The 17,373-nt window shown below is 38.5% G+C and overlaps 1 protein-coding gene across 3 annotated transcripts in view; it reads left to right on the forward strand.

Annotated features, from left to right (window-relative positions):
• Window positions 1–17,373, forward strand: part of LOC147012783 (uncharacterized) — a 416,846-nt gene that overhangs the window by 133,238 nt on the left and 266,235 nt on the right. For all 3 annotated transcript variants that reach the window (XM_085853969.1, XM_085853968.1, XM_085853966.1), the window contains 7 exons: window positions 4,576–4,629; window positions 5,806–5,859; window positions 6,740–6,793; window positions 15,474–15,527; window positions 15,806–15,859; window positions 16,111–16,155; window positions 16,804–16,857. In XM_085853969.1, the coding sequence (XP_085710095.1) occupies window positions 4,576–4,629; window positions 5,806–5,859; window positions 6,740–6,793; window positions 15,474–15,527; window positions 15,806–15,859; window positions 16,111–16,155; window positions 16,804–16,857 (369 nt within the window). The remainder of the gene's footprint in view (window positions 1–4,575; window positions 4,630–5,805; window positions 5,860–6,739; window positions 6,794–15,473; window positions 15,528–15,805; window positions 15,860–16,110; window positions 16,156–16,803; window positions 16,858–17,373) is intronic.

Genomic DNA, 17,373 nt, shown 5'->3' on the forward strand with positions numbered 1-17,373 from the left:
GGGGAAACAGGAGGGGGTTGCTGATGCTCGGGGGAAAGGAGGATTTCTACTCTGCCTCGAGTCCCGCGACAAGCGTCTCCACCCCGACCAGGTCGCGCCGTCGGCCTCCCTGGTGTGCAGCTCCCGGCACGACGCGAGCACCCCCTCGTCTGCCCTCGCCGCCTCTCCACAGCTCCGTCCCCTTCGCTCCGACTCCAACGCACACGACGACGACCAACTCCTTCTTGCTTCTTCTTCCCAACTCCACCGCCCGCGAAGTCTTAACTCTCTTGACTTGCGAACGCGGTCGCTTATATAAGCCCCGTGGCTTCGCTCTCTCATCTTTGACCCCCTGCCTTCGACCTTTCACCTCGCTCCCCATTGGCCCGAGAAAAAGTGGGCGTGAATGCTTTTTGATCCATAAATTTGCATATAGCGACCGCCCTCCAACGCCCTGGAGGCGGGGCCAAATCGCCCCTCGCTCACCGATTGGACGGAACAAAAGTGGGCGTGTGTCGTTTTTGATCCGTTTTTGAAGTGGAAAATCCGTGGTTTTGTACACGCTGTTCGGCGCGCGCCCTGCACGAGTCCAACACCGGTACCCACAAGCGGCGCAAGAACGGTGGCGATGCGACGGTTGCGAGGTGTGACGTGAAGCGGCGCCGCGGTGGGTGGTTGATGTTGTGGTTGGTGGTGGTAACAATGGCGGTTGGTCCAAAATAAAGATAGTAAAAGAAAAACGGCTATCCTGAAGAGTCGCAGCACGCATGAATGACATGTATTCCCACTAGACAACGGGTTTGGGCCTAACTACACATATACTTACGGAGATATCTCACCTAAGGGACCTGAATGGTGGTTTGCGAATTTGGTAACCACAACAATATATATATGTACATATATATATATATATATATATATATATATATATATATATATATATATATATATATATATATATATATATATATATATATATCTTCCTGCTCTTTTGTCGTTCTCCCAGTTGCCATTTATAATCTGTTGATATGTTGCTTTGTATTATTAAAAATATTTTTGCAATCATTGCTGTTTCGGTTTAATGCATCCATCCATCCATCGGGATCATACTCTGTCCAGTGTTGGTGCTGCTGAAGCAGCCTCCTGTGCTGTTGGGCACAATTCTGGACAGGTCGCCACTCCGACACAGGATGCTTAAATGGCTCAATCATCCCAGCAAGGAGAGGAGGAGATTGGGACCATACTCCGTGCAGAGTGTTGGTGCTGCTTAAGCAGTCTCCTTGGCTATTGGGCACAATCCTGGATGGGTCGCCACTCCGACATAGTGTACCAGCGTGCTGGCACTCATTTTGCTGACTTTGGAAGGATGACAGGCCGAGTTCACCACACCTGGTATTAATTCAACAGTCGAGCGGGAATTGAACTCAGGACTCTCGGATCCAAAGCCCACCACCCTAACCACTAAGCCAACACCAGGCTTATTTAATGTGTGACGTCTTCCATTTTCACCAGTCTTTGGAAATTTTTTGCTCCGTGGGTTCGGGAGACCTCTGGCTTGCTGTCTTTGTGTTTGCATACAAATTGGATTCTGTATGTAGTCTGTTGAACTTTTCACCTATTGAGCCAATTCGGCAGTTGGCATTCTGTGCACTTGGTTGAGTTCCATCAGGCCACTGGCTCCTTCTCGTTTTGTCGGTACATTGTCTTTTGATGCATTGATTTTTGTAGAATATTTTGTGGATGGTGAGGAGATTTCTTTTCATCGTTAGCTTTTGATCTCTCTTTTTTTTGCCAGTTTATTATTCTGCAGCTGTTTTGGAATACTGGTGTTGCTAGTTGGTTGATGCCTTTGATTTTATTCCTCAGGGTGAGATATGTTTTGAGGATTAGCCTCATTCTATGCAAGTATTCTCTGGAAATTGTTTTGTGCATTTGTTTGTGACATATTTGGTTGTCCCACTTCTACTCCGATGTATTTGTATGATGCTTTGTTGTCTAATTATTGTATTGTTGTGTCTCGGTCGGATTGTATCTTGCTCATTCTTGTTGGTTTACCTTGTGAGAATGTGCAATCAGCACACTCATGTATGCCAAATTCCATTTGAATGTGGTCAGAGTACTGTTTCACTAAATTCAGTTGTTCTTCCAATTTTTGTGTGTTTGGTGCAAAGAGTTTTAGATCATCCATGTACAGTATATGTGTCACCTTTGTTGTCTCTGACATTATATTATTGGACGTTAGCCTGTATCCATGTCCTTGCTCATTAATGAGGTTGCTCAGTGAATCCAGGGCCAGGCGAAAGGCTATCACCCTGGAAGATTCCATGACATATCTTCACTCCTGGTGTTTCGATCATTTCTTCTAACTGCTGCAGTTTCAAAATAGTGTTCCAAGCTTCATTGCTCTCTCAATCAGTTTGATTATTTGAGGGTTGATCTTGTACAATTGCATGGATTTTATCATCCATGAATGTGGGACACCAACAAAAGTTTTTTTGTCGTCTATTCAGGCGGTCAACAATTTGGTTCTTCTTGTTTTGCAGTTGGTCAATTATTCCATAGCATCCTCTTTTACATCACTTCTGTTCTACCTCTACTCACGTGTGTGTGTGTGTGTGTGTGTGTGTGTGTGTGTGTGTGTGTGTGTGTGTGTGTGTGTGTGTGTGTGTGTGTGTGTGTGTGTGTGTGTGTGTGTGTGTGTGATTTGCCTAATACAAATCCCATAACTTTATCTGTGCATGTTTGTGGGTTGAAGTTGCTCTTTGTTTTGTTTTATTTTATTTTTTTCAGAAGAGAAATCAGAAGAGCTTTCCTTCCATAATTGATAGGTTACTTATTGTCTGTACCAATCACGTTTTTACAATATTATGATCGAACTGAATGCTTGCACAACCCTTGTTTTTTGACCTTGTGAGATCAATGCCAAAATATCATTTGGTTCACTTATCAAACATGCTTTTGATTTGGCATCCCAATTTGAGTGAACTTGAACAATGCATTGTCCATGATTGAGATATCTTCATCATGAGAATGATGTTAAATGCCAGAAACTCCCAAACCCACAATTTCATTTGCACGCACATTCCATTCCGATTCTGTTAGCTTCCATTCCATTGTAGGATGTGATGGAAAGCTATTCTTGCCCTTTCTGACCATTCTAAGGCTATTTGCAAGTCATGTTATGAGATTTTCATGAGGAGCCAACCAATTGGGTTTCTGGCCTTTTGCAGCCTTCCCATGATGAAGTGCACTTCACAAAAAGCACAGGAAATTACAAATTTAATTTGTTTTAGAAAAGGTTGGCAATCTTTGCAAATGCTTTTCCAGTTCACACTTGTTTTTTGTTTTTTTTTTCCTTACAGAGAATAATGCAATATATGTGTGTGTATATATATATATATATATATATATATATATATATATATATATATATATATATATATATATATATATATATATATATATATATATATATATATAAATATATATAAATATATATACACACACACACACACACACACACACACACACACACACACACACATATATATATATATATATATATATATATATATGCACACACACACATATATATATATATATATATATATATATATATATATATCTATCTCTATCCCTGTGTCTATCCCTGTATATATATATATATATATATATATATATATATATATATATATATATATATATATATATATATATATATATATATATATATATATATATATATATATATATATATATATATATATATATATATATATATATATATATATATATATATATATATATATATATACACACATATATATATATATACACATTATATATATATATATATATATATATATATATATATATATATATATATATATATATATATATATATATACACACACACACACACACACACACACACACACACACACACACACACACACACACACACACACACACACACACACACACACACACACACACACACACACACACATATATATATATATATATATATATATATATATATATATATATATATATATACACACACACACACACACACACACATATATATATATATATATATACACACACACACACACACACACATATATATATATATATATATATATATATATATATATATATATATATATATATATATATACACACACAGACACACAGACACACAGACACACAGACACACAGACACATATGTATGTATATATATATATATATATATATATATATATATATATATATATATATATATATATATATATATATATATATATATATATATATATATATACATATATATATACAATTCTTGTATCTTAAAAATTGAAGCCTTTTTGTGTGTTGAACTATTCTGATTATTCTCGTCCCTCATATATTTTGATTCCCACATTATCACAGATGTCCTCAACCCTATCAAAATCACAAGTTTATTAAAGTAACAAACGACATTTACATGAACTGCTGATGGAGATGTGGTTTCACTTTGGTATTATCGAACTTCAAAAATATATATTTTTAGACCTGTGGAACCACTTGTTGATCATATGCAGTATCTTGCAGGGACCTCCAGGTGATGTTGGCCATAAGGGTGACTCTGGGGATCCTGGAGCACAGGTGAGGATGAGATAGAAAAAGAGATATTGCTCTATTGAGAGTAATGCAATTTATGTTTCACCTGAACATTCATAAATGTTATTGTTTGCTTCTATGTCAGGTCACTAGAACCTTCATCAACTTGTGTTTGCACATATGCAACGCATACTGCTATTAAAAGTCGAGGGACCCACAATTTTATTGTGGATGCACGTCTCGAAGTTTTGTTGTATAATCATTTATTATATTGCCAGGCCTTGCTGTACACTACTGACAGCTCGTACAATACTCTGAACATCCACTTGTGATTTTGATATGTAGGAGGTGCGATTGTTCACTTTTTGACATCCTGTAACCCAAATTTATTTCTGTTCTGGTGGTCATTTCTGCCCTGACACTTTACTTTCCTCTAATGTAATTTATCCCCAATCCTTCCCCAAAATATTTATAACCCCCATTTACCCTTCCTGGCCCAACCCTCTTACATGCAGGTTGCAATATTCTGTCTTTATCGTATCTTTATCTCTGTAATCCCGTTCATTCATTATTTTGCTATTTGTGTCAAACTGGTGCCCCGCTGCCCTCCTCTCACGTCATACCTTCAGTCACCATACTATTCCATGAGCTTGGATCTTGTTCAGAGAAATGAACAACCTCCACTATTTTGTTCCTCTTTTATCCCGTTTGTGGACTTCTTGATCTCTTTTTGTCCTATCACAGAGGTTTAAAGTTATTAAATGGTCAAGTCTGTTTGGTCTAACAGTGCATTACAGTGTTCTCTTCCTCTTTTGATGTAATTGTTAGTGGTTAATATTTCATCATCATCATCTTCATCTTGATGGAATCTCCCATGGTTTATTTCGTAAAGTGCAGAGGAGCTTGTGAAGAGAGTTGAAATGATCCCCGTTGAATTGTCCACTCTGAGAGCTGATCAACATTCCTCTCATTAGAATGTTAGAACATTCCTCTCGTTAGTGGGAGTGAGGGTAACAAAATGATATGTACTTTGAAAGATAATTCATAACTCATGTACTTATTTCAAGCTAGTTTAGTTTGAAATGCGATTTGACAAATTTAGTTCAAACTCCAAATTATTGGAGGCTTTTTGAAAACATTGAGCCCACAGTTAGCTCTCGGCCAGAAACACTGAGATGTGTTCATCTGTTTCACACTTCTGATTATACTTCTTCTTCACAGGGTCCAAGAGGCATTCAAGGCCGGTTAGGCCCAACCGGCAAACCAGGTCGCAGGGTGAGTGAACTTGCTTGGCCGTTTCATGAAAGAGAACAGGACAAGGATGTGATTGCAGAAATGCACAGGATGTTGCAGATCTTTGAGTTGTCCACCATTGTGGATCTTTTTTGCAGTTTAGGGGGTGGTTCTTGCTTTGAAGATCAATGTTTTGTACTGTGCATACTTCATTGTTCCGTGAGAAATGGTGGGCTGAAATATGTTGTTTATTCGGTAGTATTAGTTGAAATGTCACTTGAGGATTCAATGGAGGATGGTGGTGGTCCAGGTTGTGGAGGAAGGAGAGAGAGTTCCTTGGTTTAAAAGAGGGAACAGAAAGGAGGATAAGGGGGAAATGAAGTGGGTGTGGATTGCCCTCGTTGGGACATATTGTTGTAATTTAGCACTTTCCCTCCAATAACATCCAGTTGAACGAACAAGCAAAGAAATTGATGAATAATTAAAGCGTTGCTTTTCAGAGAGGGTGCAATGCATGTTGTTGCTTTTAATTATGTCCTGTGAAGTCAATTAAATGTTCTGTGCAATATTTTACAAAAACATCGACTTATTAATGGTCCTGAGATGGGTGTTGTTGTCTGTTGCATTGGATATTATAAATGGCAACAATAATGACAATGCAATTAATTATTCTGTCATCCACATTACAAATTAATTATGATTCGTGGTATGGCAGATGATGAGTGATAAATGTCATGACGGCGGTCACAGTGCTTGTGATCACAATGATGTTGATCCGAACGACAGTGAATGTAGTCATTAAGATTATATCAATGATCATGGATGTAGATCAGTTAGTAGTAATGATGGAGAACATGATGATGTGATGATGATAATATAAATTGAAATTGTTACATCCGCCACTTAAATTTCTCCACTGTAGGGTCAGACTGGACCAGATGGAGCCCGAGGCCCTCCTGGGATGATCGGTAGCAAGGTATGAAGGAAATATCACAGGCAAAGGCCTTTTTCTCACAACGGTTCAATTACCTCCATTTACATACATTTTCGATCCATCTCTACATTGTCACAACTGTTCACTCAAAAGCACTCAAACTCAAAAGCACTCAGATTCACCTTTTAAAAGACAAACAAAAAAACAAAAAAAACTTTTGTTGTCTGTGAATTGGATCAGCTGGAAAATGTTTTTTCTTGTATTATAATAGTAGTGGGACAACTTAGCTAAATATAGCATAACAATTGTGCATTTTGTGAGGAAAGCACCAAATTTGGCACACTAGTAGACTATCATATAATGAACAGATTTAGATATTGGGCAATGTCAAATTCAGCCGCTGATGGCTGTGGCAGCCATTTTCCACTGCCATCAAAAATTTGAGATGGTCCAATATCCAAATCTGTTCATAATATGATAGGCTACTAGTGTGCCAAATTAGGTGCTTTCCTCACAAAATGCACAATTGTTATGCTAAGTTGCCCCACTATAGTTCCCATGATCATGATGAAGAATTGAAATTACACAGTTTTATTTGTCAAAATCCATCCTGCGAAGATCATTCAAAATGTTTCATGAATAAGATACTTGCAGTAATTCAAGAAATGCCAGCTCGTTTATGTCAATATATTAGTATGTATGATTAGCAATCTGTGTATTATATTCACACACACATGGCACAGCCTTTTGTTGGCACTCAGGACGCTTCGTCTTGTGATGTCGCTCTGCCCCGTATTCCCAATTCCGTTTGGTGGTTTGGCCGTAACTCATTGCACAATCCCCCCCCCCCCGAGCCTCTGGACTCTTTTTCAAAGTTCAAGGCTCGCTGGTTCATTGCAAAACTTGCACCTTCTAATCGTTGTAGGGTCAATTTTCCCCATAAAGGACATATACGACAGATTACAGAGGAAAGAACATTGAAAAGGGTTTCAAGCGGGACTCAGGACGCTTCGTCTTGTGGTGTCGCTCTGCCCCGTATTCCCAATTCCGTTTGGTGGTTTGGCTGTAACTCATTGCACAACCCCCCCCCCCCCCCCCGAGCCTCTGGACTCTTTTTCAAAGTTCAAGGCTCGCTGGTTCATTGCAAAACTTGCACCTTCTAATCGTTGTAGGGCCAATTTTCCCCATAAACGACATATACGACAGATTACAGAGGAAAGAACATTAAAAAGGGTTTCAAGCGGGAAGTGGGTTTGACACTAACATTAAGGAGGGAAGATGACAGCTTTCGATATAAATATCAACGCATAATCCTTTATCACAATTAAATTATCTCACTCTTATATGCCAATACATGCACGAAGGGAGTAACTATTTGTAAGCTATACAATCTTAACCCCTAAAAGCCATTTCTGCATCAATACATGTGTATGTATATTTATGTATATATATATATATATATATTTTTTTTAATTTTACAAAAGGTGAAAAACCTACGAAGCAGCATATTTGTTCACACACAGTGGGAGCAATATTGTCACTTAATGTCATGCATGTCATTACTGATGAGGTGACCAAGTTTTGTATAGCTGTCAACGTACTTCAATCGGTCACCACACAAGGAAATATCAGGTAAGTGGTCAAACAAGTAAAATCCAGATTTGCTACAATTCATATCTCTCACAATATGAACAGTTTATTTTGTTGTGACAAACATTATCATTATCAGCAGATAGCGAGCCATACATTGTTTCGATGACAGTCAACTTGTGCTTGTCGACAAATAATTAAAATGGTCTTGCCACGTGGTAACAACATCAGCTGGTCCCAAAGCCCGACCAACAGTTGAGGCGAGTGGAATGTTTGGATGTTTCTCTAATTACCATCCTCCAGAATGAGCTGTTATCATTATCCTTTAGTGTTGCAGCCAACATTTCAGCTCTTATCTTCGACTCAAAACGTTTATAAACACGCAGTGCATACTTGAGCTTTGCTTTAGATTTGTGCATCAAATCACCAAGTAGTCCTTGTGGTCCTTGCCAAAGTTTACCATGAATGACCCAGGGGGTATGAGCCTCTTTGGATACATCATACAGATCTTGCACATGCTCACTCCACCCTGGTATTGTATCATCAGATCTTCTAGCTTGACAGGTGAAAAAATAACAAGCTTTGATTAAGGCATACACTATATCATCATTCAATTTATCAATGGCTAGAATATGCTCAGGCAAGCAGCAGTTAGCACTACAACAAGTATGCACAGAGCTTGGTACTACAACATCATCAAGTCCAGACTTTTTCATCATACAATTACTGGCATCGTTATCACTCAAGGGTGACCATTCACATTGTTGATGCCATCGCAGCTTTCAGATGCAGTATCGGTATATTCAGGCAGAGCATTGAAGTTAACATTAAACAAAAGGGGTCTATTGTCAGAGCCAACAAAATCAATTAATACACTCATAATGTTAATAGTTCCGTGGCCACTGGATGTTGTGGCACAGTGGTCGAACCAGGATACCGTTCATCCTTGTTACCAGGATACCGAACCAGGATACCGAACCAGGATACATAATGAGCATAGCTGACACACCCTCCACATCAATGTGGACATAGTCAGACACAGTATATGTGTATTCGTCACAGAAGTTAAACAATTATTTACCAAACAAGGATGAACATCTGAGGTTAGCATTCCAGTCAACAAATCTAAAAATGTTTGTTTGTATTACGTTCTTCAACAATTACACACAGTTTTCCCAGATAGTTCGTGAACAGTTCAATATTTTCTGAGTTATCAACTGGCATGTATACATTTATAAACAGAATAGTAAAGCCAGGCTTATTTTTTTTTTACCTGAACACTCATGAGTCAAAGATCACCATAATCAACAAACTTAAGAGCATAGTTTGGGGATTTACACGACACAACTCCAACACCACCATCAGGCCTTCCTCTAATAATACATTCAGCAGTATTCAAAGCTGATGCACATCTTGCATATAAGTCAAAATTATCATTACTTAAGAACTGAAGATCATCATTAACAAGTCAATGCTCCTGAATGGCACAAATATCAGAGATATCACACAGATCTCACAGATTTTGCAAACTTGATTTCACTTCTTGGTATTTAAGTTGAACGATGATACTCAAATGAAGTCCATCCCATCTGAAGTCCATCACTAACTGACTGCCTGATGTAATATTTCCTGAGGAGAGCATCATAAGTCGAAAGAGTTGCATTGAATAACAAACCAAGATTCCGTTTGTCAGTATCAACGTGGACCTATGAATACGAATGATATCTTCAACTTCCTGCAACATCCATGCCGAACTGCTTCTTCACAAATAAAGCACTTCAGCTCAACTGCAGATGCCTGGGCTTCCAGCCAAGACACAGATAGGTGTCCATCATCCTGTCTGACACCACTAATTCGTGTATTATGAGCTGGTAAAATCAGAACAGTATTCTTGGCTTGCTGTCTACTTCGCTTTCCCTCCGTGCTACTGTCCAATCAGTGTCATGCCCATGCTGCAGAGGTTGGACTCTTGTAAGCAAAGCTGTTGGAAACCTTGAAGCAATGTTTTTTGCTGAACTCTTCAGGTGACTTTGAACTGACGTTGCTTCTGCAGAAGCGATCAAAATGAGTGGGGAATAGTAACCAGAATAACAACGCTAAACATGATCACATTCATCATTGTTATGATCATCTGCATCAACATTCTGATGCAGCCTTCTTTCAAAATAATTTGCAGCAACATCTCTAAAGCAGCAAGCTTACCTGATTAAACAGAGTTAACAAAGTCACTTACATCAGACTCACTTGTCTGAGTGCATCCATCATTGAATGCGACAACAACTTCAGTAGCAATTCGAGGATTAATACATCCAACTCGGTAATGCATGCCATCAGTACCACCGCCATCGACACCACCACCGTCAGCACCATCGTTGCTAACACTCTCAGGTAAGGTGGAATCCTCGAGAATTGTATAACTTAAAGCCACCCCCGCAAGCCTTGATACCTACAGAGTGTAAGGACAACTTTTGTGAGGAGAGATCAATGAGGTCAGACTCAACAGCAGATACAGAAATATGGGACATATCAACGTGTTCGATGAGTGATTTTTCTGCCTCGTCAATACATCCAGTACTAGCAGATACTAAATTAGGAACCAGAGAACCAGACAAAGTGTCAGTGGGTGGTTCAGCAAAACCTGCATTAGAACTATGTGCTCTGTGACCATGAACACAGCAAAGGTATTTCACCAAATCAAGAGTGCTATCTTGAGCTGATGTGAGTCGCTGGCATTTAGACTGGAGAGTCAATTTTCTTGAGAATCACAGCCATATTGAAACGATCTGTAGTCACCGAAGACAATTTACTCAGCTCCACACCTGCAAACACAGGTATTTGGGTCCTGCCCATGGACAGGAATAACTGCACGATATATTTCACATTGTTCACCTTCCTATTTTGACTGATCTTGTGCATCACACATTGCTTTTGATCTTGATTGAAGTCAAATGCGATTTATTAATTTTTTCACAAAGGAAATCTTATCTTCAAAAAAAGTCAGCATACAGTTTCACAATAACATCAAATGTCATGATGTTCATTTAATTCTGCAGGAAGCACTGCAGCTCATTTACACACACTGCCGCTTGAAACTGAGAGGACACAGCAGCTCTCGACTTTCTCACCCGTGACACCATCCTGAAATATTTAATCAGTGTCAACAACACCTATTTTGGAACCTTACATATCCTTCAAGTGTGATTATTCCACACGATCGAAAACTTCTCCGGGGGGCAGGGGAGGTGGGGAGAGGGAGTTTGGGGGGGCTCTTCACACCACCGCCATCCGAACCACTGTGCAATCCTTGCAGAAACCACAAGCGAGAAGCTTTGGCACATCAGCCTCGAGCCCTCGACCCGACTGCAGCAAAGCGGCGCGAATAGCTCTTCGGTCGAAATCGGCTCTCCCATTCCAGGAATCTAACAGCTTAAACCTCTTTCTCACCAATTGCCTGGTCTGACAGAGTGGCAGAGTATGTGTGTGTGTGTGTGTGTGTATGTGTGTATGTATGTATATATGTATATATATATATATATATATATATATATATATATGTATATATATATGTATATATATATATATGTATATATATATATATATATATATATATATATATGTATATATATACATGTATATATATATATATATATGTATATGTATGTATATGTATATGTATGTATATGTATATGTATGTATATGTATATGTATATGTATATGTATATGTATATGTATATGTATATATATATATATATATATATATATATATATATATATGTATATATATATATATATATATATATATATATATATATATATATATATATATATATATATATATATATATATATATATATGTATATATATATATATATATATATATATGTATATGTATATGTATGTATATGTATATGTATATGTATATGTATATGTATATGTATATGTATATGTATATGTATATGTATATATATATATATATATATATATATATATATATATATATATATATGTATATATATGTATATGTATATATATATATATATATATATATATATATATATATATATATATATATATATATATATATATATATATATATATATATATATATATATATATATATATATATATGGCCTTTGCAATTTCAAACTCTTCCCAGAGTTCCTCCACAGCTTTAAAGACATGCACAAATAGTACACACATGAGAATCCCAATGCTACACACTCCCCTCAGCCGCTGTACCAGGTTCATCATTTGTTGGCGAATCATCAGTGACAGTGCAGACAGAAACATGCACCACTGAGGCTCCCAAGCATGTACCATGTGTAAACGTCAAAAGCAGTCAACAAATAAATGATAAACAAAGACCCACTCACATCTCTCACCTGTGACTAGAGAGAATAACCAACAAGTGGAGGTACATTCAAAGTACACTGCTCCCATGTCAAATAAATAAATAACAAGTCCCCCAATGTGTGACATTGCCAGGGGCGCCTTCGGTGCCCCGATGATGCCACCATGCAGCACGTGGAGATAAAATTGGTAGGAAGCGGTGCACTTCAGTGGTAAATATGTACACATGATACTTAGTTTAAGTGTACAAATGAACTTATAAGGTAAATGTGTAAAAATCATACTTACTCATCATGCAGCACATGGAGATGGGTTTGGGGTGGAGCTGTATGCAATAATTGATTGATTCATTGATTAATTGCAAAATTAAAATATGTCACAGTCGTAAAATAATTGATTACTCAATCAATTGCCAAAAAAAGTAGGTACATTCAAAGTACACCGCCCCCCCCCCCCATGTCAAATAAATAAATAACAAATCTTCGAGCACGCAAAATTGCCAGTGCACCTTAGGCGCCTGGCGATGCTGCCGCACAGCACTTAGAGACAGAATTTGGAAGGAGTGGTGTAACTCTGAGGTGAATGTGTACAAATGATACTTACTCGGTGTGCAGCATGTGGAGTCGGTTTTGTGGTGAAGCCGTGTGCAATAATCGATTGATTAATTGATTAGTTGCGTAATTAAAATAAATAATCGTAAAATAATTGATTTATCGGTCAATTGCCTAATAGCAGACCAAAACCACCACCGTTTCATCCATATCTATAACTTTTTGAAAATAGAGTAATTCATCGAAAAATGAATAAAGAATTAATCAATTGATTAATCAATGAATCAAAAATACCTTTTGTAGTCAAATCACTTGGTCACTGTCTTGTCCAAATATCAGCTTCCAAGCTCAAAAGGTGCCTGAGATATTGCCCAGATGAGAAAGAAAATAAATAAGTAATTAATAAATCGATAATAATTAAGTAATTAATCAGATAATTGATTATTAAAAAAATACTATTTCTGCCAAAGCACTTCTTCATTTTTGTCCCTAAATTTCAGTTTCCTAGCTCAAAGGACGGTTGAGATATCGCCTGGACAAACAAGAAAACAGAAAACAGTAAAAACTGAGTACTCCCTTCCTTTGGCGCCCAGCAATGATGTCATGCATCACCTGGATATGGAATTGGGAAGGAGTGGTGTGCATTTTAGCTTTCATCTAAACAATTAAACCCAGGTGGTTAGGATTATATAACTATATCGACTCGTGCGATGCTCTTCTCGCTGAAGAAAGCTGCATAAAGCAACCATGAAGGACTACACAAGGTAAGCCCTTTGCTGTTTCAAACCCTTCCCAGAGTTCCTGCGCAGCTGTAAAGATGTTCACAAATAGTACACACATGAGAATCCCAATGCTACACGTCCCCTCAGCTGCCGGACCGGTTTCATCGTTTATGGTGAATCATCAGCGATAGCACAGACAGAAACATGCACCACCAAGGCTTATAAGCATGTACCATGTGTAAATGTCAAAAGCAGTTAACATATAAATATTTATATAACCCTACCCACCTGGGGGTGTCAGAATTAGCATTGTGGAAAGAAACGAGGCACACACACATCACTTTTTCTCATTGAGGTTTCAGTACCCAGTGATTTTGCCATAAACAATGCAGAAATCAAGAAAATGACCAAATCCCAAGACCTCAACAATGAAGTCAAAAGATCTTGGAAGCTGAAGAGCACGTAAATTTTCCTCGTGATAGTTGGAATGATAGTTCTATGGGAATGATGAATAAGAACCTATGGAGATGTAAACCATCCCTGGGAACAATACTAAAACGAACTACAGTGAGAAACTGTCCGGGGTGCGATGACAATGCTGAATCGTGATCCCTGAGCAAAACGGGGATAGATACTTTGAGCCCTGGGAGGACACCATTCCATCTTCTGAATCCTGCATATGGAGATAATAACCAATGAAAAACACACACACACACACACACACACACACACACACACACACACACACACACACACACACACACACACACACACACACCTCTTGGTAAATATGTTTTGGTCTATCCTGAGTATCTGGTTTGTAAGACTTTGTGAACACCCCATGTAAAACCACCAGCATTCAGACCCAAATAAGTATTTCCAGTGAAATTGAATCTTGCAGAAATTCACAAATGGATGAATACTCAGTTAGCATCAAATGGACTATTATGGCCAGTGTAACTTTGTAATGTAACGATTGCCGGTGGCAATACTTTTAACAGTGTTCCTAATTTGAATGTATGGTTTCGCAGTGTAACGATGATGAAATCTCACTGTAGTACAAATGGGATTTCACTTTGTGTGCGGAATACAAAACAGAGGCAACCCCCTTTTTTCAGCCGAATGTCCCACCATTCATTGGGTCAAATCCTGAGGCAGGTTTGGGATAACACGTAATGAACAAAAAAATACCGTACAATGACAACTATAAGGAAATTAATATATACTTTGTAACACATTATTGGATGACATCAACTGCATTGACCTTTTATTGGCCAGCATTGCACAATATTAGAAAAAATTAATCCTGAAACCAGGCATGGCAAGTTATGATCAAGGAAAGGTGATTCATAGTCCTGGTATGATTAACTATTAACTGACACTTGCTGGGTTGTGATTTCTTTCAGTGATGGGGACCAATATTTAGCCACCTCAAATTGTGTTCTTAACTCACCCCTCTGTTGCCTCCAAATATATCAAGTTCTGTGAGTGTGTGCCATCTACTTACAGGGTGACCGAGGTTTTGATGGATTGCCAGGCCTTCCGGGAGAGAAAGGTCATCGTGTAAGCATATTGCACTGACTCGTGACTCATCTTTGGAATGTGTTCATGTTCAATGATGCTTGTGTCACTGACAAATTGGGATACAAGATGTTGTCATTCATAAATGTGTCTGTTATTAGTAATTTAATGATGCCCAAGGGGAGTTAGAAATATTTATCTTGTTTTCTTTGGGGGGAGGAGAGGGAGGAGATGGAGGGGGTGAATTTATTATAAAATGTGTAGATTATTGCCAAGGTTTTAAGGAATTGAAAACTAATGATTATTGTTTGGTCTTGCAGGGTCATCCTGGGCCACTTGGACTTCCTGGGCCAGCAGGAGAAGATGGTCCAAGGGTATATATGCATGCTCTTCTGTGGATAGTTCTCACACCAACATTGTAGTCTATCACAGTGATTTATGTACCTGAAAAGGCTTGGGTTCCTGCCCGGGAGACCTTCCTGCTTTCTTGCTTTGAGCCATATCTTCGCTCCCCATTATCCAACAATTATATCTGTTTCTTAAGCATTGATAACTGTTGTGTGTGCAGTGTCATTTGATGAAATACTTCATTCACTCTCTCCTCCTTACCCTCTAATTGAACAAGGGAGAACCAGGGCAAGTTGGACCAATAGGCCTTCCAGGCCAACCAGTAAGTTTGAATTACTTTGAGGAATTAGTTTTTCCAGACATTCTTACAAAGGAAACAAGAACGTTTACCTTTTGCAGGGATTATTGTTGCCTGCTGGTGGGATGTGTGTTGCTGGCAGGATTGCTTAACAGCATGAAAACTAACTTTTGAACGATGTAGCCTGGGTTTGAATCACGACCCAGTTCTAAACTGCCCCCCCCCCCCCGGTGATTCACAGGCAGGGTGAAGCATCAATGTATGCATGGCTCCTCAGAAGGATATTAATCCGGTGGACCCGTCTGCCAGCATTGGTCATTGGTGGATTTCAATGAACCCATGGTGTCTTTACTGAAGAGTAGGCGAGTAATCGCCGGCACCCTGAACAAATTACAAATTCCTGCCCTGAGTAACTGTTGGGAAGGCAATGGAAAACCACACAGCATGACCCTTGCCCAAAATCGGCTTTGGCAGCAGCGACACTCAAGATTATGGTGCATTTGATTGATTGATTTATTGATTGGAGGAATATGTTTTTCCAATCCACAAGTTATCTTTATTGTCATTAGAACAAGTAGATAAAATGTTGGGAGATGCAGTGAGAGTTCCCTTTTAGAATCCCATCCATTCCAGCTTAATGACTGCTACACTTTCATACTTTTTCCTGCCTAGGGTTCAAGGGGTGTGCTTGGTCCAAGGGGGCTGCAAGGAAATCCAGGCATTTCGGTAAGCTCCTGTCAATTTCTATCTCTCTATAATACCTTGCTTACTTTCCAAATCAATTTCCAGTTATGGATCATATTATAACCCTCATTTTCCATAAATTATCTCACTCCTTTTATGACCACTATGCCTTTATATCTTGCTTGCTTTTCCTCTCTTTTGCAATCTTGAAACTCACCCATCACCATTTTGTTTTTTTCTCTTTTTACAATCTTTACAATATGATCCTGTCCAGATTTCTCTCCAGTAAAAGTCTTCTGTTACTCATGATACATGCATGATTCAATGCACTGATGAATCGTAGGAAGGGCAAGGGGTGAAAGGTAAGAAGGCCAAAGGAAAATTGTTCGTCAATCAGCAGGAGGAGTATGAGGTTGGGACGATGGAGAACATCTGCAGCGGAGTAATGAGATTTAAAAAGGACCATCAAGAGGCTGAGAAGCAAAGCAAGCGAGAGATGGATGTGCATTGGGAAACACATTCCAATCTTCAGAATTCCCTCGCAGTTTCAGTCAAAAA

The sequence above is a fragment of the Eptatretus burgeri genome, chromosome 14 (genome assembly GCF_056783735.1).
Source record: "Eptatretus burgeri isolate ZD-2024b chromosome 14, Ebu_testis_v1, whole genome shotgun sequence".
Classification (NCBI taxonomy): domain Eukaryota; kingdom Metazoa; phylum Chordata; class Myxini; order Myxiniformes; family Myxinidae; genus Eptatretus; species Eptatretus burgeri.